General features: G+C 39.1%; 2 protein-coding genes and 1 long non-coding RNA gene across 7 annotated transcripts in view; 1 reads left to right on the top strand and 2 right to left on the bottom strand.

Annotated features, from left to right (window-relative positions):
* The window catches only part of kif26b (kinesin family member 26B), a 171,154-nt gene extending 165,687 nt beyond the window's left edge, over window positions 1-5,467 (top strand). The window contains exons 13-15 of the mRNA XM_002931509.5: window positions 20-222; window positions 1,677-1,827; window positions 4,505-5,467. Of these exons, the coding sequence (XP_002931555.2) occupies window positions 20-222; window positions 1,677-1,827; window positions 4,505-4,653 (503 nt within the window). The 3' untranslated portion in view covers window positions 4,654-5,467. The remainder of the gene's footprint in view (window positions 1-19; window positions 223-1,676; window positions 1,828-4,504) is intronic.
* Window positions 4,372-7,128, bottom strand: LOC105947431. The gene is made up of 2 exons (XR_001170862.2): window positions 7,086-7,128; window positions 4,372-4,656 (listed from the first exon to the last, which is right to left on the bottom strand). It is a non-coding gene; the product is annotated as an uncharacterized LOC105947431 (long non-coding RNA).
* Window positions 7,129-19,698: 12,570 nt separating this feature from the next.
* Window positions 19,699-22,672, bottom strand: part of smyd3 (SET and MYND domain containing 3) — a 303,636-nt gene continuing 300,662 nt past the window's right edge. For all 5 annotated transcript variants that reach the window (XM_031902501.1, XM_004914626.4, XM_031902500.1 and 2 more), the window contains exon 13: window positions 19,699-20,311. In XM_031902501.1, coding sequence (XP_031758361.1) covers window positions 20,210-20,311 — 102 coding nt within the window. In that variant the 3' untranslated portion in view covers window positions 19,699-20,209. The remainder of the gene's footprint in view (window positions 20,312-22,672) is intronic.

Here is a 22,672-nt window from a genome sequence, read left to right as displayed (position 1 = left end):
GGATCTCTTTGAATTACAGGATCACAAAGGCGGAGACTTGTACCAGCTTTATCTCTTGATGCTACCTCCCCTGTTCGGAAGCCAGCCAACAGCCCTGGAGTTCGCTGGGTTGATGGCCCAATGTGCAATGGACAGAGAGGTCTTGGAGAACCATTTGAGATTAAGGTCTATGAAATAGATGATGTGGAAAGGCTCCAGCGACGCCGCAGTGAAGACTGCAAGGTTAGCAGTATAATATTGGTTATAATATATTAATATTAGTGCTGTTCATCCTTAATTTTTTTCTCCTGGGTCATTGGGGTGGTTCAGAGTGTTACTAGGAATCAGTTGTATTCCCAAAAAGAATAATAGAATGTGAAAAAGTAAAGTAAAGAAACCATTTCTTACTGATAATTTGACATGGTTGTGACAATGTATGATTTCTGGGAAGCGGGCTCTGGACAGGCAAGAGCACCAATAAGATTTTTAAATAAACAATTTAAACTTTTTAAAAAAACATATAAAACCAAGACCCATAATGATGCAAATGTTTCATTTTCTCAATTCCAGAGTTTAAATTCTACAAATTGCAAATTGTACATATTATTTGGACATAAAAGATTTTAAGCTGATCATGCAAAAATTGAAAGTCGTACTTCCACATTAAACTGTTAATTCTATGGATTTCTTCTCATAAGCATTTCACCACTGATGGGCACTGATGGATCTAGTGAGCTAATTGACTGTATGCTGGCTTAGTTGCCTCTCCTACTGATTGGCACTTTTGAGGACATATAGGCTGATATATTAAGGGAGAGAGACTAAATATTACTTTCCTAATAGTGAAATCCTCTGCTAAGAGACATTGTGGCAAGTGATTTAGTCATATTTTTGTGCAAATAGGAATGTTTTAATAAGTTCTATGGTGTTAATGATGTGAAACAGTAGCGTTGGTAACAATTGCTTCTTGTTATAGGGGGGACTCTCAGTTGCTGATCTTCCTTTCCATAAGGGAAGGGCAGTAACAAGCGAAGATAATTTAGATCTTACTAATACATAGTTTTAATAATACTAATATGTATTGTTTTACAAGAAGCCAGTGCAGTATAGCTAGAATATGCCATAAGCAATACTAACATGTTTGTTAATAGTCAAACTTTTACTAGTTGTAGGAAGTGAAGCTTTGAAGGATCCCAGGGATAATTAAATCTTTTTGCACGGCCATTTTTTATGGATGGCATGGTTGAATGATACAAATGGTTACCTGAGAACAATCTAAATCTTCACATGTATGGCCACTTTATCAGAAACATGATTGAGGCTACTTAATGCTTGAGTATAAACTCACATTCACATATAAAACCAAGCTTGTATATTCAGAGAACACATTCAGGTTGGTAAATTGACCTTGAAATGTAAAAGGCAGTAATCGGAAAGTCAGGTTCTACAACAAGAACCTCTGATTTTAGGATATATACTTAGCGAGGCGAAAGTCTTCCGGTTTAGTAGCCCAGCAAAATGTTTATTTATGGCTTTCACTCGCTCTTGGTATGCTTTGAATGAGATGTGTGTATTGAGTATCACTAGCAGTAATAACTAAAGCAAGATTTTCCCATTTTCTCATATAGCAATAGAGGTCTTTATTCCTTATGTTATAGTGAAATCTGTTCTTAACATGTATGTCCTTTCCTTTTCAGGAGGTCTCCCGCAATAATTCGAAAATAAAAATCCTGGAGCATCGTCAGCAGAGAATTGCTGACATCAGGGCCAAGTATGAATGGTTGTTGAAGGAACTAGAGATCACCAAGCAGTTCCTCATGCTGGACCCAAACAAATGGCTCAGTGAATGTAAGAATCTAAGCACTGCAATCATTGTATATTCCATAAATTTGCACAATAAATACTGTTCATTTCCCTGGTGATGGGCTGAAGTGGGGCGACCAAAACATATTGCTCCTGGACAAGTGATGAAATGTCTGTAGAAGTCTATGCAGACCTGTTGCAAATCCCAAATGCCACAGAGTAACATGTTTAGCACAAACATTGGGGCCCTTTGTTGCAATGTCTTCTAGGCTTGTGCCTTGTAATTTCCAAGTTTGATCTCTGTTATACAGACAACCTGTGCACATGGTGCTTATGCTACAGCTGCAATGTACTGTGATATAGTGAATAATGTACCCCCTAGTGTAAAATCTAAGGATATTATAAGTTACCAAGGAGTTCCATGACCATATATACAGGTATATACAGGTTGTGGAACTACAGGGTGACTTTAAATCCTCATATTTTACAACAAGGGATGCATTTTTTTATTATAATATACAATGTCCCTTTCACATCAGCTCCCTTTAGTCTGGCCATTTTACTTCTGCTCTTTTCCTTCCCTTTCACCTCGTTTCTCTATGTGCATCCTTTTCACATCATCTCCCTCCCATCCCCCTCCCCAGTTTCATGCCCATTCCTTTACACTCCTTCTCCTCCAGCATTGGTCCTCCATCTTGTCTGTTTATGATGCCCACCTGACCATTTAGCCTCTCCTATGTCTCACATGCCTATTCTGTGCTGCTGCTCTCTGCCTTTAGCTGTCCCCCGCCCATTCCTCTTTACAGACTGTGTTCTGGTTTTTCTTTTCTGTTGCAATGCATCTGAATACCTACACATACAGTGGAGGAAATAATTATTTGACCCCTCACTGATTTTGTAAGTTTGTCCAATGACAAAGAAATGAAAAGTCTCAGAACAGTATCATTTCAATGGTAGGTTTATTTTAACTGTGGCAGATAGCACATCAAAAGGAAAATCGAAAAAATAACTTTAAATAAAAGATAGCAACTGATTTGCATTTCATTGAGTGAAATAAGTTTTTGAACCCTCTAACAAAAAAAGACTTAATATTTAGTGGAAAAACCCTTGTTTGCAAGCACAGAGGTCAAACGTTTCTTGTAATTGATGAGCAAGTTTGCGCACATTTTAGGAGGAATGTTGGTCCACTCCTCTTTGCAGATCATCTCTAAATCCCTAAGGTTTCGAGGCTGTCTCTGTGCAACTCTGAGCTTGAGCTCCCTCCATAGGTTTTCTATTGGATTAAGGTCCGGAGACTGACTAGGCCACTCCATGACCTTAATGTGCTTCTTCTTGAGCCACTCCTTTGTTGCCTTTGCTGTATGTTTTGGGTCATTGTCGTGCTGGAACACCCATCCACGACCCATTTTCAGTTTCCTGGCAGAGGGAAGGAGGTTGTCGTTCAGGATTTCACGATACATGGCTCCGTCCATTTTCCCGTTAATGCGAATAAGTTGTCCTGTGCCCTTAGCAGAAAAACACCCCCAAAGCAAAATGTTTCCACCCCGATGCTTGACGGTGGGGACGGTGTTTTGGGGGTCATAGGCAGCATTTTTCTTCCTCCAAACACAGCGAGTTGAGTTAATGCCAAAGAGCTCTATTTTGGTCTCATCAGACCACAGCACCTTCTCCCAGTCACTCACAGAATCATTCAGGTGTTCATTGGCAAACTTCAGACGGGCCTGCACATGTGCCTTCTTGAGCAGGGGGACCTTGCGAGCCCTGCAGGATTTTAATCCATTGCGGTGTAATGTGTTTCCAATGGTTTTCTTGGTGACTGTGGTCCCTGCTAATTTGAGGTCATTAACTAACTCCTCCCGTGTAGTTCTAGGATGCTTTTTCACCTTTCTCAGAATCATTGACACCCCACGAGGTGAGATCTTGCGTGGAGCCCCAGAGCGAGGTCGATTGATGGTCATTTTGTGCTCCTTCCATTTTCGAACAATCGCACCAACAGTTGTCACCTTCTCTCCCAGCTTCTTGCTAATGGTTTTGTAGCCCATTCCAGCCTTGTGCAGGTCTACAATTTTGTCTCTGACATCCTTGGACAGCTCTTTGGTCTTTCCCATGTTGGAGAGTTTGGAGTCTGCTTGATTGATTGATTCCGTGGACAGGTGTCTTTTATACAGGTGACTAGTTAAGACAGGTGTCCTTAATGAGGTTGACTAATTGAGTAGAAGTGTCTAACCACTCTGTGGGAGCCAGAACTCTTAATGGTTGGTAGGGGTTCAAAAACTTATTTCACTCAATGAAATGCAAATCAGTTGCTATCTTTTATTTAAAGTTATTTTTTCAATTTTCCTTTTGATGTGCTATCTGCCACTGTTAAAATAAACCTACCATTGAAATGATACTGTTCTGAGACTTTTCATTTCTTTGTCATTGGACAAAGTTACAAAATCAGTGAGGGGTCAAATAATTATTTCCTCCACTGTAAGAGCGATAGTTATAATTATGGATATAGATAGATTATAATTATGGATATAATCTACAGTGTGGCCATTTCCCTATGGGCCAAACTATAGATTATAATGTTATAGTTTTGAAATCACAGCTTTACATATTTATTGGAGTACTTTCTAAAAGTATAGTTATTAACCATTAATTATAAGTAATAAAGTTGCATAAATGTGTTATTTTATTACAAGTTTTATCTCATTTGTTTCTTTCAATTTGTTTCCAGTCGACTTGGAGCAAACCTATGAAGTTGACTCCATAGAGTATTTGGAGGCCCTGGAATGTGTAACGGAGCGATTGGAGAATCGAGTCAATTTCTGTAAAGCACATCTAATGATGATCACTTGCTTTGATATCACCTCACGCCGTCGATAAGGGCTGAACAAAAGGAATTAATGGAGGAACACAATTTAATAATAAACTTCTTTACCCTTTATAAACTTCTTTACCCTTCCAACAACACTCAAAGACAATGGATCTAGAACAAAAGTTGGAGCAAGTGATGCTGGGAAGTGACAATGAATGTGATGAAAGCAAAGAATGTTTTCATTGAGGAACAGCACATTTCAAACTTTATTTCTATAGAAAAACAAGTCTGGTATCAGTGCAAGACTGCAAGACTGACGAGAGCACTTTGAAAAACTTTTAAGGTTTATTTTGTAAATAAAGACTGAAGGCAAAAGTGAGATATTTCCTCCCAATGAGCAGTGTGGGGGGATTGTAGTGGGACTTGGAGCAGCGGCAGTACTGTATGAAGAAGAGTAATCCACGGTCAGACTGATTAAGTGCCTTTCAAACCTTTATTATCCAAACGTTTATGTTCATATTCCCCCTGTGTACAGATGGTGCTAGTCACAGTAAAGAAGAAAAATAAGAAAAAAAAATCTTTCTTTTTTATGTATTTGAGGTTTGTTTTCTCGTGTATATCCCTATTTCTGACTTGCTGTTTTGAGTAACTTGTGTTTGTTGCAATGTTTCCTGAGGAGTACAGCAAATAACTGTGTTAACTGTCTTTGTTAACAGTGTGTGGACACCCAAAGCAAAGGATTAGGCACGTGGTCAGTATCTGTTAAAGGCATTTTGTGACAGCTGCTGATGCCGTACAGCTTTGCATGCATGTCTAGGTATACAGTATTAAATGTAACGTGGGCAGAGATCCATACAGTATTAAAAAGAACAAAAAAATGTACCAGTCCTGTTTGGTGTCTTTATTGCAGAAACTGGCCTGAAGTTGTGGTTGTTGTGTGGAAGTTATGTAAAGTTACACAAAGAGGTGTATTAATTAACACTGGAGACAAACATCACCTTTGATGTTGGCCATATCAACCAATCAGATCTTTGCTTTTGTTTTCTAATATGTAGGTTATCGTTTAAATCTATTTGCTGATTGGTTGCTATGGGAAACATCACCAGTGATGTTTTGTCTCCAGTGTTAATAAATACATCCCAATGCATAAGACACAATAGGGTTGATTCACAAAGGGTCGATGCTGTTTGAATAATTTAAGTCGCGAAGACTATTTTCGTGTGGTATTCGACGCAACACGCGCTAATAAGCGCAGCGCGCTACTTCTCACGTGCGCTTTTTTTCCTGCGCATGCCATATTAGCCATACACAGCATTACGTTCGTAAAACTATTTTTTTTTTTTAAATGACCATTTCCCTGCAAACTGGCGGCTGCATCACTCTAGGGCCAACACAGACTTGAAAAAATCCCACTGCAAAGTCCATATTGTGTTGCCAAAAGCTCATGAACTGTACTTTTCTATAACTACCGCGTCTAAGTGTTTGTGAATCATGCGTTAGTATTATTTCTGTGCGAGAATTAACGCAATGCGGTAAAATTAACGCATGCGGTTGTGCGATAATTAATGCGCGCGATATGCGACTTAACGCATGCAATAATACTTTAGCGAATCACGCATTTTTTTTCGCATCAATTTTAACGCAAAAAAACATGTGATAAGCGTTATCGCACTTTAGTGAATCAACCCTAATGCCAAGAATTTATCAACAATGGGCAAATTTGCCCGTTGCCAGTAACCCATGGTAACCAATCAAATTGTTTCATTCATTGTTCCTCCTACAGCTGGCTCGAAAAAGCATATCACTGATTGGTATCTATGAGCTACTAAAATTGTCCAGTGTTGATAAATAAAGGCAGCCATACACGGGCCAATTGTAGCTGCCGATATCGGTCCCTTGGACCGATTCCAGTGTAGGGGCAGGAACGAGGGGCATGCCCGGCCGATATCTGACCTGTAATTGGCCAGATATCGATCGGGCAGTGTCAGGGAGACGTCACTGCGAGAGACGCGCCTGACACCGGGACGGGGTACAAGGGGGTTACACTCAGTCACCTTTCACCCAGGTTAGACTAACATCAAGCACCCCCAAACAAACCACTGCCCCAAATAACTATTCGCTGCCACCATCTATCATTAACAGGCGATAGAAACCCAATTACTGAAATATATCGCACACAAACTTTCTTACTTCTGTGAGGGATAGTTCTACCACTTCCCCACACACACCAACAGCCACGGTTAATTTACATATACACTGTCCTACTGACAGTCCACTAACTAATAGCATGCACACAACAAAACAATTAGTACACTTCTAGGCCTGAGCAGTCATACAAGGTACATGGGAATTGATATAGAGCCGAAGGACATAACTTATTAAATTTTATATTTAATATTACAACAGTAAACAGTGCAGTAAAAGAATATTACAAAAGAGACATGTACAAACAGTAAAAATAAAAGAGAATAAAAACACAGAGAAATCCTAAGTACGTTACCGAATATCCTGTGCCCTCTGAGGCAAGAGGTTGAAAGTCCTGAGCCCATCCCCCAACATTATATCCATAAGTTGCGGCCTCCAGAATGAGCTAAAGAATACCTGGGCATGCGTGCTTTTATTCCCCACTGGGCTCCTCCCTCATTACCGTATGCATGAGGAGGGAGTGCCCAGGAACTGGTCACATGGCCCCTTTGGGTGGTCCCCACCCACCCTCTTTAGAGAGCTGTACTTCTCATGCCAGTTTCTTTTCATATAATATTGGTACGTGCCAGTATTCAATATTATTATGAAAGTAGGGAATTGTTTTAACCTATATATGGGCGATCAAAATGATACCAAACATGAGGGGGGTCTCATGTCCCAGTCCCCCAGAACCCATTCCTGCTCAGAGAGGGGTATAGGCTGCCCCTGTTTCGTATCATTGTGAAGCCTGCGGCTTCCTCATAAATCCTATGTGATTTATGAGGATGTGGACCCTAAAGCAGCGGAGATATGGATCCATTTCTATAATCCATATTTTCTGATAGCTGCACCCCCCTGCTGTTCTTGGGGCCACACTTTGCCTCTCTTTGATCAACAGATCAAAGACCCCAGCTTCCTGCCCTAACGGGCTGGTCCCGCATTGTCTGATGAAGTTGTTTATGTCGTCACCTTCCACAGTCCTGGTTGTGTCTTTAGAGGATATTTGTGAATTACCCCCTACTGGGAAGGGTTTCCCTCAAATGTGGATTTCAACCAGACTGAAATTGAAAATTTAAAATCTATGGAGCCTTACTGCTCCAACATGACAGGCAGGTTAAAAGATTTAGTCGGATCAGGGACTGCATCAGCTCGTTGATGCAGTCCCCGAACCGACTACCCCATTGCCGCCATTATAATTCGATGGCTTGGCCCCAGGGCCAAGCGATCGAATTAGCCTACATGTTCCCCAATATCAGCCACCCGTAGGTGGGTATATCGGGAGAAGATCCGCTCGCTTGGCGGATCTTCACATGTATGGCCACCTTAAGTCCCATTGTGTAAGATATGAGGCCATATACCCCAATGTTTCACCTGTTATAATCACAAAAATGTATGGTTTTGAGCAAGAGGCAGGGACATCTCACAGGGACAGAACATAAAGCAGCTTCAGCTTCACTGTTTGCCCTGTTTAGCTCAGCATTTAAAGAGTGCTGAACTGTAAATATACACATTTAAAACACATTTTAAACACACTTGTTTATTTGAGAATGAAAAAGGCAAAGACTTTACACATTTTCTCACAGTCAGATCAAGGTCTGAATAATACATGATGGGATTATTCTATGTTAAATTTGATAACAATAAAGTAGTTAAATATATGTGTAATGTTTATTAACAGTAAAATGTCTAATCCCTCATCTTGAACAATCATTGTTCATTGGCCATGCTGTGTTCAGTTTGTAACTGGCATTATTAAAGCAGTGATATTGCATATGCAAACACCATGGAGACTAGGGGGCACATTTACTAATCCATGAATTCAAATGGGAAAAAAACGAACATTTTGCGTTTAACGCGACTTTTTCGTATTGAGCGCTCGTAAACGGCGGGCAAACCTTTCAGACTTTGCATGATTTTGGAAGCCTCCCATAAGACTCAATGGCACTCTGCAGCTTCAACCCGGCCCAAGGAAAGTCTCCCATAGGGCTCAATGGCACTCTGCAGCTCCAACCTGGCCCAAGGGAAGTCTCCCATAGGGCTCAATGGCACTCTGCAGCTCCAACCCGGCCCAAGGAAAGCCTCCCATAGGGCTCAATGGCACTCTGCAGCTCCAACCTGGCCCAAGAAAAGTCACGATACTGAAGCTTGAATGATTCCGAAACTTTCGTACTCGGCGCGACAGCTACGAAAAAGTTGCAACAATTCGCGCAAGTCGTAACGCTACGAAAAAGTTGCGACAATTTACGAAAATGTCATAACGGCTATGAAAAAGTCGCGACAATTTACGAAAAAAAACGCAAAATACCGATCATTACAAAAAAAACGCATTCGGACGCTTTTTCGGACGTTCGTGGATTAGTAAATGTGCCCCAAGGTGTAGAAATAAAATCTTTTGGCAAGCCACAAAAGATTTTACTTCTCTTGCACAACATCATCATTTTTGTTATAATCTGGCTCCAAAAATGTGGTATAATGTATAATTAGCACGAGGGATGCACCAAATCCAGGATTCAGTTTGGGATTCGACCAAGATTCAGCCTATTTCAGCAGGATTCGGATTTGGCCAAACCCATGATCCTGGCCGAACCAAATCCAAATCCTTAAAATCATGTGAGTTTTTGTCACATAAACAAGGAAAATGTTTCCCAGCGGCACAGCCCTCTAGAACTTAATTTGCGTATGTAAATTCGGATTCGGTTCAGTACTTGGGCAAATCTTTCACGAAGGAAATCCTAAAATAGTGCATTCGGTGCATCCCTAATTAGCTCTGCATGACATATCCATGTATTTAATGGAGAAGGGCCTAGGGGTACTAATAGATAATATAGATGTAGCAAGCAGAGCAGTCAGCAGGCACTGCTGTATTTGGAAGGTTATAGACTCACTGGAGGAATGGGTTATTCTTCCCCTTTGCAAGCAGTGTTAGGCCTTATCTGGAATATACAGTAAAGTTTTGGTATTCATTCACTTAAAAAGGATGATTATTATTGTCATAGAGACGACAGAAGAGTGTTTAGGGAAAAACTTATGTATTAGGAAAGGTTGGCTGAAATGGGATTGCTTACACTTCCATGTTACTCTGGGTTGCTGCTCCTCTTCTTCAAAAAATCCATCAGCCCAGGGTACTTCTTGCTGAGCACCGTGCCTCAGTCTTGCGCTCCTCAGGGAACCCCCTTTAGTTCAGATGGGTGCATGTACAGAAAGCAAGAGAATACAGATACTAAAATCAACCTTAAGTTCAAATGTGATCCACTGAGTGGCCAATTGTCCTCTTGGAATCAGGAAGGATAGCCAGGATGAACCACATGGACGCCAGCCTTTTTTTAACCTCATCTGTAACTACAAGGCAAATATGACAAAGCTTATATGTGTTATAGAAACGATCAGATAAGCACTTACTTCTACTTTCTACTAGCACAGAATCACTGATTCCAAGCATATTACTGTATCCTAAGCATATGAGTTGGTTTTATCTTTGCATGTGAGTGAATTTACCTCTGAGTGTAGCTCTCAATTCTGCACTAGTTCTGGAATTAGACAACTTCTTATCTAGAAAAATCCCCAGATCCTTCTCAAGTCAAAAAGCAAAGGACCAAGGACCAATAGTACAGGGAAAGGTGTGCCATGACTTCTACTAACACAATGCTTCCACTTGAGACATGATCATGGTGCCTTCACAAGGGAGATCCTGTGGGTTTCAACAGCAGAAATGTAGATACTCAGATGTGTTCAAATCCAAGGGAATCCAAATGTCTTATAATTGTTTCCAGAAATGATGTTATACAAATAATCAACTTCTAGTTTATTACATTAACCCAACCTACACTGGCTTTCAGAAAGAGAAAAATATACTCTAACTAGGAGATTCACCAATTGTCCAAGCTGGATTGAATTCTATAGGATAGCACATAACAAACAAACTTTTACTGCTGGGCTAATGCTATATTGAGAATGGGGTAATAAAAACCACAGATAAAAATAATACAATATTGATCTGGCCCCAGACTGGACCAGTCATGAGCTAAGATGTGTCTCTTTTCCTTAACTTCATTGGCCTTTGGGTTACAAGTGCATAAAGATCTGTATCGTGTGAAAAGCATCAGACCTGTGTCCAAGAATGCCTTCAGCTTTCCCTGCCTTATGAGAAACATTTGTGTATTGTGCTTTGAAAGTTTCCTCCCCTGCTGTGTTTACTTTTTCCTCTCTTTCACTTTAATAGGAACAGCAAGGTTACTCTGAAAACCCCCAGTACTAAGAATGCCTCAAAATAATGACAACACTTAGCATGATATAAAACAAGTTTCACAATAAAATTGCTTACACATGGCCTCTGCTTTATAGAACCCCTGTGTTTATTTTCTTTCACTCTGCTCTTTTAGTTTAAGAGTAGAGATGATCAAATCTGTGAGAAATTGCAAATTTGCAAAACACATTGAAATGAATGGCTATATTTCTGCACAAGATACACTGAAGTCTATGTGCAAAACATCTTCAAGAACAATCCAGCTTCTGCTAAAGTACAACCTGCTCCACCCTTATTGCACCCCTGCCCTATAGTAAATAAATTGTTCAAAGCTGAGCACAACTTTCCCTTTTTTTGTTACAGTTGTTTCCCTTATATTTAGATCCAGTACTTTAAACTGCAACTACTGCATTAATAGACGCCCATTTATGTGCAACTGCAAGAAAGGCTGTGTTTGGAAATGAGCCCTATAGTCTAATGCATCTATGATGAGATTGAGCTGCTTACTGAGAATAATGTTGCATGTCGAGCAATACACTTTTATTTTATTACATATTTCTGCACCATTTCCGCCACATCGGGGCTTGTCTGTGGTGGAAATCATACAATGTGCATCTTAAACCAGCCCTTCATTTGAGGAATATTACTCAAATGTAAATGCCAACCACTGTAAGGGAAAGTCAGCCCGCCTTGCAATTACTTTATCACTAAACTGATTTGTTACCCCCACAGATTAAAATATAAAAATCTATAATATCACAAAAAATAAATCAAATAAATCAGATCTATTTTATTAATATCCATAATACAATGTTAAATAAGTACTTCCCAACCCTAAAAGTGCTGACTGCACTTTATTAGACGTATTACCTTCAACATTATTTATGGTAGAGTACTTCAGATCCTAATATCACAAAGTATTTAAAAAATTAGGAAGATTAGAAAAATTCTAATAGTCAAACAATCATCAAAACAAATCTTCAAAAATAACAGAAATATTCAATCACAGATTCATGAAAATCTAAGATTGTCAACAAATAATAAATAACGAATACTAAACTCAGAGCAAAACATTAATCACCTCAGGTTTCCATATCCTGTATATGGTCAGGGCTCATATTCTGTATATGTCAGTTAACTCCCCAGTGATTTGTAATATCCTGATATTTTATAATTGGGGGTACATTAGTCACTCTTGCAGAACTATACGATAATCCACAGTGTGGCGTTTGTGCAGAATACCATACTAGTAAACTTATCATGCTTCTCATGCTTTAGAGATGCAATGTACTGTACCTGAGATGTCTCGCCCCAACCTCTTCTTCTGAGTTATTTTCATTCATGCCGCTTATTAAGAATGTCTGTAGCACACTTCACCTCAGCACTGCCTTCAACGCAGGAACTATGCCTAAGCAGAAAAGGCACAACACCGTGGGTTGGGGAGCTAGGCACATACCGTTTTTGCCTACCCCTAGTTTGGCTGAATAGAAGCCGCCCGGTGATGTTCGATAAATGTTCGATGGTGACAACTAGGGGAGCGCATCCAACGCAAATTGCATCCCCTTAACCCCCTGCAAGTTCCTGTTTGGCCCTCGGCAAACCCCACTCCTCACTTCACTGTGTTGAGGGAACTAAGAGCAGGGGCTTGCTTTGGGAGCCACTTATGCTTGGCCTGGCACTGACTACTATAGAGGATCGGACTGAGCTCATTTTTATGCCTGGGTCTCCTGATATATTGTCAGTCATATAACACCATCCCTCATGAAAGATAAAACATACTTAAATTGGTTCTATTTTCTCTTCTGGCCAGAAGGAATGGGCAGAACATGTATAGCTTGCTATATACAACCCCAATCTTGACTCACTTGGGCTGATTACAATACATTTAAACACCAACAAGCTATATTAGCCATCCCTATCTCACTACAGGAAATCTTGAATGCTATTAAATAGGGATTCACTGAATCCAGGATTCAGTTCAGGTTTCGGGCAAGATTTGGCCTTTTTTAGCAGGATTTGGATTTGGCTGTATCCACGCTCCAGGCTGAACCTAATCCAAATACTTATAATCATGTGAGTTTTTGTCACATAAACCCGCTTAGCATGTGGTTCTCTTTCTCCGATTCTAATTCTACTTTGCATATGCAATTTAGGATTCCGATTTGGTTCAGTATTCAGCCAAATCTTTTATGAAGGATAAGGAAAAATAGTGGTCTTTCAAACCAGCTAAAACTCCAGGACATGACAGTCTGACAGGTCAAAAATATAAAAAATGTAGAGATTTTTTGCAAAACAATTACTCCAAGTTTTTACTAAACTGTCACATGGACGTACTCAATCTCTAGATGCTTTATCTGCTTATAGAGCCCTTTTGCCAAAACCAGGTAAAGATTTCAACTGATTATGATACTCAGTTACCTTAGCCAAAATTGTAGTTTTCTCGTTTCAGTGGTTTTATTGAATGCCTTATCCACAATGATCAATCAGGGTTTGTCCTGGGAAAAAATACTTATGATTACAATAGGAAATTCTTTAATGTTCTCTGTTGGCACCTCAGTTGAATGCCTTTTTTATGCTCCTTTCACTAGATCTGGAATGCATGGGTTTCTTTTCTCCTTTATTATACTATATTTTAGGTCTTTACGATATGCCAACTGCCCAAATTATAACCTTGGGCCTCCTTTCACTGCCATTGCATATCTACAGGGGCACCTGACATGGATGTCCATTATCCCCAACCCTTTTCTTTTTAGTTACTGAACCACTAGCCTTATTAATTTAAGCTTCCCCTGATATTTTTGGTATTCCCATAGGATCCCTGATGTCATAAATGTACATTATTTGCAGATGATTTAGTTATCTCTCTCTCTCTCTCTCTCAAACCCTGTGACATCACTCCCTAATTTGTGTAATATATTATCAAATATATTATACAGAGAGTGAATTTTTAGTTTGGGGAGGCTAAAGATGGGCCATACATAGACTGACCTAAAGCTAATGTAAGACATAGTGGATTGGCTACTGGCGTAAAAATGAACCCCCAACTAACTCTCACAGTTCCCACTGACTTCCAGGGGTACTGTACAAAATGCAGGGGTGCTTTTTTTCACCATAAAATACTTAGGATGTAAAAGTATTAATACTTGCACTTCTGTGAGGAGTTCTCTATGCATTTGTATTTGTGATGAGTTAGCTTAAATGTGTTTTACTTAGTTTTATAGAGAGAAAGGCAGTGGGTTCTGACACCCCAGCCACATTATATACAGTGAAATGCAGTCTATTTGTACAAAACCAGCACATTATATGCAGTGAGATGCAGTGGGTACTGATGGCAGATATTCAGGCCCTCGCACTATTAGTAGTGCGGCTCCAAGTGCCAAATAATGTGCAAATTTGTGCATGGCAAACACCATACATTAATAGGTTGCACCTAAGGCTCAGCTTGGATGGTATACCTGCTGCATTGTGAGGCAAAAATTATGGTGAGTTGAGTCAGATCTCTCCCTAACACTTTGCTCCAGTTACTAAATACACACATTCCAATTAAACACAAGTAGGCATGGAATCAAATCAATGCAGTAGTAAAGGGATATAGTGGGACAGTTTGTCTGTTCCATTGTTCATTGCCTAGAACAGCAACCTTTCATCTCAGTATGAACAGGTCTCCTATGTATTCCATAGTTCATTTGCTTAAGAGTTAGAGCTTAACTCAAAATAGTGTTCTACAGGCCTTTCCCAGAATAGTTACAACATTTTGTATTGGAGAGAGAATTGGGGAGGACTGTGGGTCCACTGCATCAACCTTACTCCCTTACCCCTTGACACAGGGTGCAAAGTAACCTTACCTGCTTCTGATGCTCAGATTTACAGAGAAAGGGTTCCTTGACTGTAAGGCAGTTAGGCTTCTACCAAGGGAGGTTGTACTGAGTGGGTAGTTTGTGCTAAAGCTCTGGAGTTAGGGGATAGTAAATGTGCTTGGGGTCTAATTATTCTGTTCTCCCTAGCCCCCTATATGGGTGACAGTGGAATTTGGGCAAACTAAGCTAGTTTTAAAAAAAAAAAAAATCATGTTCATTGATTCAAAATATATAATTTATTCAGTATCTCAACCATATGATTTCCCACTGTGAGTAATATATGTATGTATTCTGCATATAACAATATGTCACAAACGAATACAAGTAATTATTCATGAGATACAGGAGCAGTTTAACAAATGATCTCATCTGCATGTAGGTAAGGGTTATTTATGCTTAGTGATTTCTTGTCACTTGCCTATAGTGATTCAAGGACACAGGTATCATTGTGTAAAACATTTAGCTGTTTTATATTGCATATATTGTGGTTGTATTCTCTACTTATACTGAAAGATGTATTTCCTGGGATAATTTTCTCTTAATCTTCTCCTAATCACATTCTGGTGGCCATGGGAATATGCAGGGGCATGAGACACAGTTAGTATATCACCCTATGCACCCTGCCATTCACCTGTTATATCCTAACGCTGCAATCTGCAGTTGGGATGTGTAGGATCAGCTCAGAAGGGAGTAGGGAGAATGTTTTTTTTTTTAAATCCAAGTGATAACCCCTCAGGGGCAGGTTAAATCTAGGATGATACGGTTATTCCAGAATGTCATGACTTGAGTGGTCATTTATGAACCCCCCCCCCACCAGGCCGTGCCTAGTGCCACTACTTACTTTGCACTCTGAATGACATACACAGGTAAGAAGCAGGTCGGGGCTGGGGGGGGTCATAGCAATCCAGTCAGCACTGTATTAGAAGATGGAACTGCAGGTCTCTGCAATCTGAAACAGAGAACAAAAGCCTGCAGTACTGTATATGCACAATAGCAAACTTTTTTTTGCACTTTGCCTGGTGCATTTACAATCCCTATAGTGTGTCCAGTAGCTCATGACATGGCGGTTCCACTACACATTAGGGCTCATTAATGGATAAAAATGCAGTTATAGTTTTGCAAATATAGATGCAGTCACACAAATGGAAGCAATATATTAAAGGTACTTGCATCTAAAGCTGATCCTTGCACTTGGGTCCATTTGCACTTAGTGCCAGTGCATAAGTCCTACGTCCTGCTGCAAACTGCACCCATTGACACAGGGGAACCCACTCTGCCTCCAACTCCTAATAAATTTAAATTGTAATTAAAAAAACCATACAATGTTACAATGTCCTATTTCATAGATAATAGTCATAATAAAGTACTTTTCTGCTGTAAGAATAAAGTGCATGGTTGTTTGTTATACCCTTATTGTTTTCATTTCTTATCTTTTGCTTAAACTTAAGGTTTAAGGGATATTTAAACAAAAAAAAAGGCACAATAACATAGGCTTAGTTATAGACTCAGGCCCAAACTTGAAACGTATCCTCATTCATGTTGACAGTGACAGGCTTGGATGGCCAATAGGGTAGAGCGTCAGCTTCCCAAAAGCAGGCACCGTCTTCATACAGCTATAAAAGTGCTGAGCTTTGTCTGTGATGAAATGCCTTGTATGTTGTGTTCTTTCAATCAACATAGAAAATATATTAATATATTAAGGGAACAGTAACACCAAAAAAAAGAAATATTTTTAAAGTAATAACAATATAATGTACTGTTACCCTGCACTGGTAAAGGTTTCATGTTGAAGCAAACACACAACGATTACCGGACAGGGCAATAGAACAATATATATTTATTACTTTTATACTCATTCATTTGTTGGTGTTACTGTTCCTTTAAAAATGGAGGAGCCGGAGGCGGAGGTACCAAAAACAGTAGTGAAGTCGGAGGATTTATGTACCTTCTCACAGCCCTGCTTACTGACGTATAATTATTCATAAATACATGAAATCAACATATTGCCCTCACTTGAGTATTTTGTATGGCTATGTATTCTGGAGGCCATTTCAAGTAAAGGGTTAATTTTTTTTTTATTAAGCCAAATAATGAGCTGAATCCATATTGAAAAAATGAGTTTATAAACAAAGAAAAAAATAGCACATTTCAAAATGATAGTTTGAATAAAGAAGTTACTAGATTTCTTGTTTCACAGTATTTTAAGTAGGGTAAGCTTTCTGGGAATAGCATTCTTACAGTGTATATCTCTTCCAAGCAGCAGGGATTTCCTTTAGCCCATTATGGCAAGGCACTTAGTGATAGCATTTTACAGTGATGAGTAAAGGGCCTATTACCTCAGGTATTACAAGTTTAAAGGATTACACTGAGGTCTAAGTAGAAGAGAATGTACTTACTTCAAAAGACTGAAGAAGGGCTTTTCCTGCACTGTGTATGACAGGAAGATATTATACAATTATGAAATAAGAGGGATATAAGTACAATGATTATCTTAAGCTTTGTCCATTTTACTTGTGGGTATTTGCCTTCGGCACTAAATATTTTGTGAGTAAAGCTTTAAGTCTGAGGGGGGTAGGAAGGGTATAGACAGGCTGCATTATAAGCCTAGGTGTTCATGGTGCCTTTCATGTAGGGCAAGGAATAAAGAGTACAAACTCAGATGATTATATTTGACCTAGAGGTTTTTACTGGCCTCTTGCTATTTCTACATTGCATTTTCTTATTAAACATATGCTCAACCAAATGTTTCCCTTTAGTGTTCCTATAGATAAAGTCTGTCTTGAAAAAGGACCCAGCATCACTGCCCCACGTTATACTGCTTAATATCATCCCTGGCCATGATTAAAAACCACAGGGGCAAAGGCAGCTAAATGTGAAACAGATCATAGGGCCAAATATCCTGTAAAAGAGGCAGAAGAGGCACGTGCCTAGGGGGCTACAATGGGGGTGGGGTGCTAGGCATGTACCCCTTATGCCTCTCTGATCAGAGTTCCTCACCAGCATGGCTGCTCCTTGCAAATGACTGCTTCACAAATGACCTCTAATATCTTTCAGGACAATATTCCTTAATTAAAGGTGGTATTCTATCAAATTGTTTAACAACACCCATGAGTATACATGATAATGCTGTTCTATGGGCCAGTAGGTCAGGTAATGTAAAAGGTCTACTAATGTATGACCACCAAAACACCTCATTGGTTAACTCAAAAGTGTCAGAAGCTGGCCTTAGCTCCAGCTCCCCTCACTTAAAATATGGGACAAAAGAGAGAATCAGCCAGAAGTGCATCTGGTTAATTTATCCACAATTTGCTAGTTTGCCTGAGCCATCCCATGTAGCCATAATAAAGATGCCACATAGCCTATTTGGAAACAAAAATGATCCGGCTTTTCCTGTATGCTCCATATTGTCTATACGAGGATTTAGTGGATTAGTTGCATCACTAGTGTTTGTATCTATCTGGTTCAGCAGTAAAGCCTAAAGAGATCTCTCTGGCTGCTTAAATGTAGCCTCATTTCATGAATTGAAGATGTTCTTCAAAAAATGTATTTATTGTTCCTTCCTAGACTTTTGTTCCTAAATAAGAGTTGTTAGACTTTACCACAGACTTGGACTGTAATACATTTACACCACACAAGCATGACTTTTTGGACCAAAGGAAAAAATGATTTTTGACTGCTCAAACCCGGGACTATTTACAATGTGTTTCTGGGGGAAAACTGAAAAATGTTTTCAGAATTTTTTGAATATCAACAATTTCAACCAATGGAAAAAACAACTTGATCTTTCATTAATTTGTCACTGTATTTGCTGTTTATAAGCTGAATACCTGTTATAGGAGTTTTACCTATTCCACTGAGAATACAGCTAGAACATATGAACTGTTCCAAGAAACAACTTAAAAAAAAATATTTATTTGTTGACACTTTGTTGACATTGCTCCCAAAAGAAATTCTCATTTTAATTCAAACAGGCCAAAATGTATAAAGACTGAAAGGGTACATGTACATATACTCAACATTTCGGTCTTCACCCATATCAATGCAAAGACACCTTGACTGCCAGTTCAGAATTTTGACAATTTAGTACATGGCTTTAGTGGGACAGTAACAGTAACTGAGCACTGCCAAATATTCAGAGAGGGCTTTGGTATCCAAGCTTAAAGGAACAGTAACACCAAAAAATGAAAGTGTATAAAAGTAACTAAAATATAATGTGCTGCTGCCCTGCACTGGTAAAAGTTGTGTGTTTACTTCAGAAAGTCTACTATAATTTATATAAATAAGCTGCTGTGTAGTATGGGGGCAGCCATTCAAAGGAGAAAAGGCACAGGCACATAACAGATAACAGATAAAACACTATTGTATTCTATAGAACTTGTCTGTTATCTGCTATGTAACCTGTGCCTTTTCTCCTTTTTTCCAGCTTGAATGGCTGCCCCCGCGGCTACACAGCAGCTTATTATATAAATTATAGTAGTGTTACTGTAGCAAACACACCAGTTTTACCAGTGCAGGGCAACAGTGCATTATATTTTTATTACTTTAAAGCTCTTTCATTTTTTAGTGTTACTGTTCCTTTAAACGGGTTGTTCACCTTCAACTTAACCTTTAGAATTGCAATTGGTCTCCATTTTTTTTTATAATTTATGATTTTTGAATTATTTAACTTTTTATGTGGCAACTCTCCAGTTTGGTTTTTCAGCAGCTATCTGGTTGCTTGGGTCCAAATTACCATAGCAACCAGGTTTTAATTTGAATGAGAGACTGGATTATTATTAGGAGATGGTCCCCAAAAAAAGGTAATTAATAAAAAGTAACAGTAACAATAAAATTGTAGCTCACAGAGCAATAGTTTTTCTGGCTTCCAGAGTCAGTGAACCTGGAAAGAGGCAGAAGAAGAAGGTAAATAATTAAAAAACTATAAAAACTAAAAACTAAAGACAAGTCGCAAAGTTGGTTAGGATTAACCATTCTATAACATACTAAAAGTGAGCTTAAAGGTGACCCACCCCTTTAAAAGATGAGGCTGATATTCAAAGACAGGTGCTAAAGTGCAGTTGCCCATAGCAACCAATCAGTGCCTAGTCTACGGCTGCTTAAAAAATGAAAGCAAAGATCTGACTCACTTGTCCAGTTTAGTATTTTTGTAAATCAGACCCTCGTGTACCAACATAATACTAAACATTTTATCCAACCTTCAAAATCGGTAGATGCCCAAAGAGGAATGTCCATGACATTTGTCAGTAAATGTTATAACAAAACTTTAGCAAGTTTCTTTATTATACAGCCCAAAGATGTGAAACAGATTTGGAGACAGAGTAGAAGTGTTGTCCAGTCTTCCTACATTCCTCTCATATTGGCTTCACAATCATTCATAAGCTCTGCCAACTGCTGAGTCTGGCCATGGTCTCTTCCGTGTGTCACCTTCATTATATCAAAGGCCTAAGGAACACAAAGGGTTAGATCTTAAACATCATATGAATAATACATATCGTAAGTATATACTGACTAAGTTTGTTGGCTAAGGGTCGGGGGGACAATAAGGTGAAAACTTGGGGTCCTGGAAAAAAATCAACAGCCTACCAGGAATAGTAAGGTGGTTATTTGGAACAGAAGGCCTGAAGGGTCAGAAATCTGATTCAGTACCTTAATAGCCCTATTCTCTCTTTAGTAAGAAGTATATGTAAATAGATGAATCTTAGACATATGACAAGCTGTTGTAATGAGCAGCAGAAGAGATAAAATAAAGGGGAAATGTGTCTGCTAATTATCTTACTTCAACTCTAAAAATGTGTGTGCATTAGCAAGCTGACCTAAATTCCTTAAAAGATACCCAGTTTGAGCTGCAGCGTGTTTTAAATATCCCAGTGGATTCGGAAATGTGAAATCATAGCTGTAATTTGATTTATTATACTCAAATGAAAGTTTGCAGCTAAAAACCTGCTGTTCTCAGTAGTGTCTAGCAACTTTATTGTATATTTTAGAAAGTCAGGACATTTATACTATCATTAATTACAATCAAATTGTTTTCTAAGCCTCCCACTTGGTACATCTCTATGCACACTCACTGATCAATGCTGTGTATATTTATTTTTTGCATGGATGCTAGAATGCTCTAGACTTCCTGTTCAAATTAAGAACATTTTCAATGATCCCCAAATTCTGTCCCACTGGGAACTTTTTGCTGATTCACTATATAAACTGTATGGCCCGATACTTTCATTTCTACTCAATTTCTACTAAGAACCACTATATCATGACATATGAGCCATGTGTGTTCATGTGAACGTAATTGTAACATATTGCATGGGCATTTAGATTTATTTGTGAAAGTGCCCAGGCATAACATCCTTCAATACTGCTGTTCTTCCATCTATAAAAAGGCATGGTAAATGGAAATCAAACCCAGACATCCTTCAATCATACAGACTACAGTTACATACTCAATATACTATTTAATAAATCTCCCCAAGAAAAGCAAAATGAAATTTGCCACAGTTGAGGAATGGTAATAATGTCTTATAATTAACAAGAGCCTTGAATTAGAGACCTGCATCGGGTGAGGTACCCATGGACAGTACACAGATACAGATTCCATGACTGTGCAAGTGGTCTGTGGGTTCCCGGTCTGGGTAACTGGTAAAGTGTGGCTGTGATTGGCTCTCATCGCCCGAAAGAGTAAGCAAATGTATTGTCCTCATCCAGTTAATCCACCCCAGCATTACATCACTTTCAGTTCACCATGATGTCACTTCCAGTTTTGCAGATCCCTAAATCAGAAGGTAAGTTAACCTATTTTGGGTAGGGTCAGGTAGCAGGTCAAGCTAGGGTGCATAGTAGGTGGTAAGTGCAGACTGGGTTGCATGTCAGCAGAACTTGGTCAGGCACTGGTTTGCCCAACCAGACCCAGAAGGACTCGACAGTGAATATTGTGTAAATTATATCCTCAGTACTTAATGATTTGTGTCAAATGACTCAATGGAACTTGTAATGACCCCCTGTTATAAAATCTGAGGATAGTAGAAGTCACCTTGGACTTCCATGACCTGTAATTCGGCCATAGCCTCTGTGACTTCTAATATTCTTATATCTTGTGATGTGATTAAATCATTTAGCACTAATTATAACTAATGACATCACACTTAATGCCTTACCCATCATGCATACTGCCCTGTTCATCTCTCACCCAAAAAGCCAGAGTAAAGCTAAAGCTCTTGCAGGAAGTTAATAAATAGCAAGCAGTTTGTTGGACCGATTTGTTTTTAATGTATTTTTGGAGTAGAAATCTATATTACTCTTTCTTCACTATAACTTAATTATTGAATAGGTTTTGAAATTGAGACAAGTCACTTGTCACTAAACTATGTTTAGAACAAGCATTTTATTGTGAGCAAATAAAGAATATTAACGTCAATGTGCAGGTTTATTTTGAAAAAGGACTGACACTTTTACAAGCATTTACTTTTATAGAGGTTATGGGTTTTATTGCTACAATTCAAGGATTAAATGAAATCACTTTTGATCTTGAAGGGAAATGTTTATAGAAACCTCTTCAGTAACCACAGGGCTGGCTCAAGGGCACGGAAAGAGAAGGCAGTTGCCTTAGGCCCATGCTGTAGAAGGCTTCCCTTTGTGAATGTATTTATCCACATTTATATATTCTAAAGAGCATGTCCTGACAGCAGACACTCCCTTGAGGAAGGCAGAAAGATGAGCCAGTGATATAAACTGAATGCAGATCCAGCAGTAAGGCATCCGTATCCATAGTTTCCAGCTAGTCTCATAGTCTCAGGGTCCTGGTTT

The sequence above is a fragment of the Xenopus tropicalis genome, chromosome 5 (assembly GCF_000004195.4).
Source record: "Xenopus tropicalis strain Nigerian chromosome 5, UCB_Xtro_10.0, whole genome shotgun sequence".
Taxonomy (NCBI): domain Eukaryota; kingdom Metazoa; phylum Chordata; class Amphibia; order Anura; family Pipidae; genus Xenopus; species Xenopus tropicalis.
The sequence above is the reverse complement of the archived record's forward strand: the minus strand, read 5'-3'. Positions and strand labels throughout refer to the sequence as shown.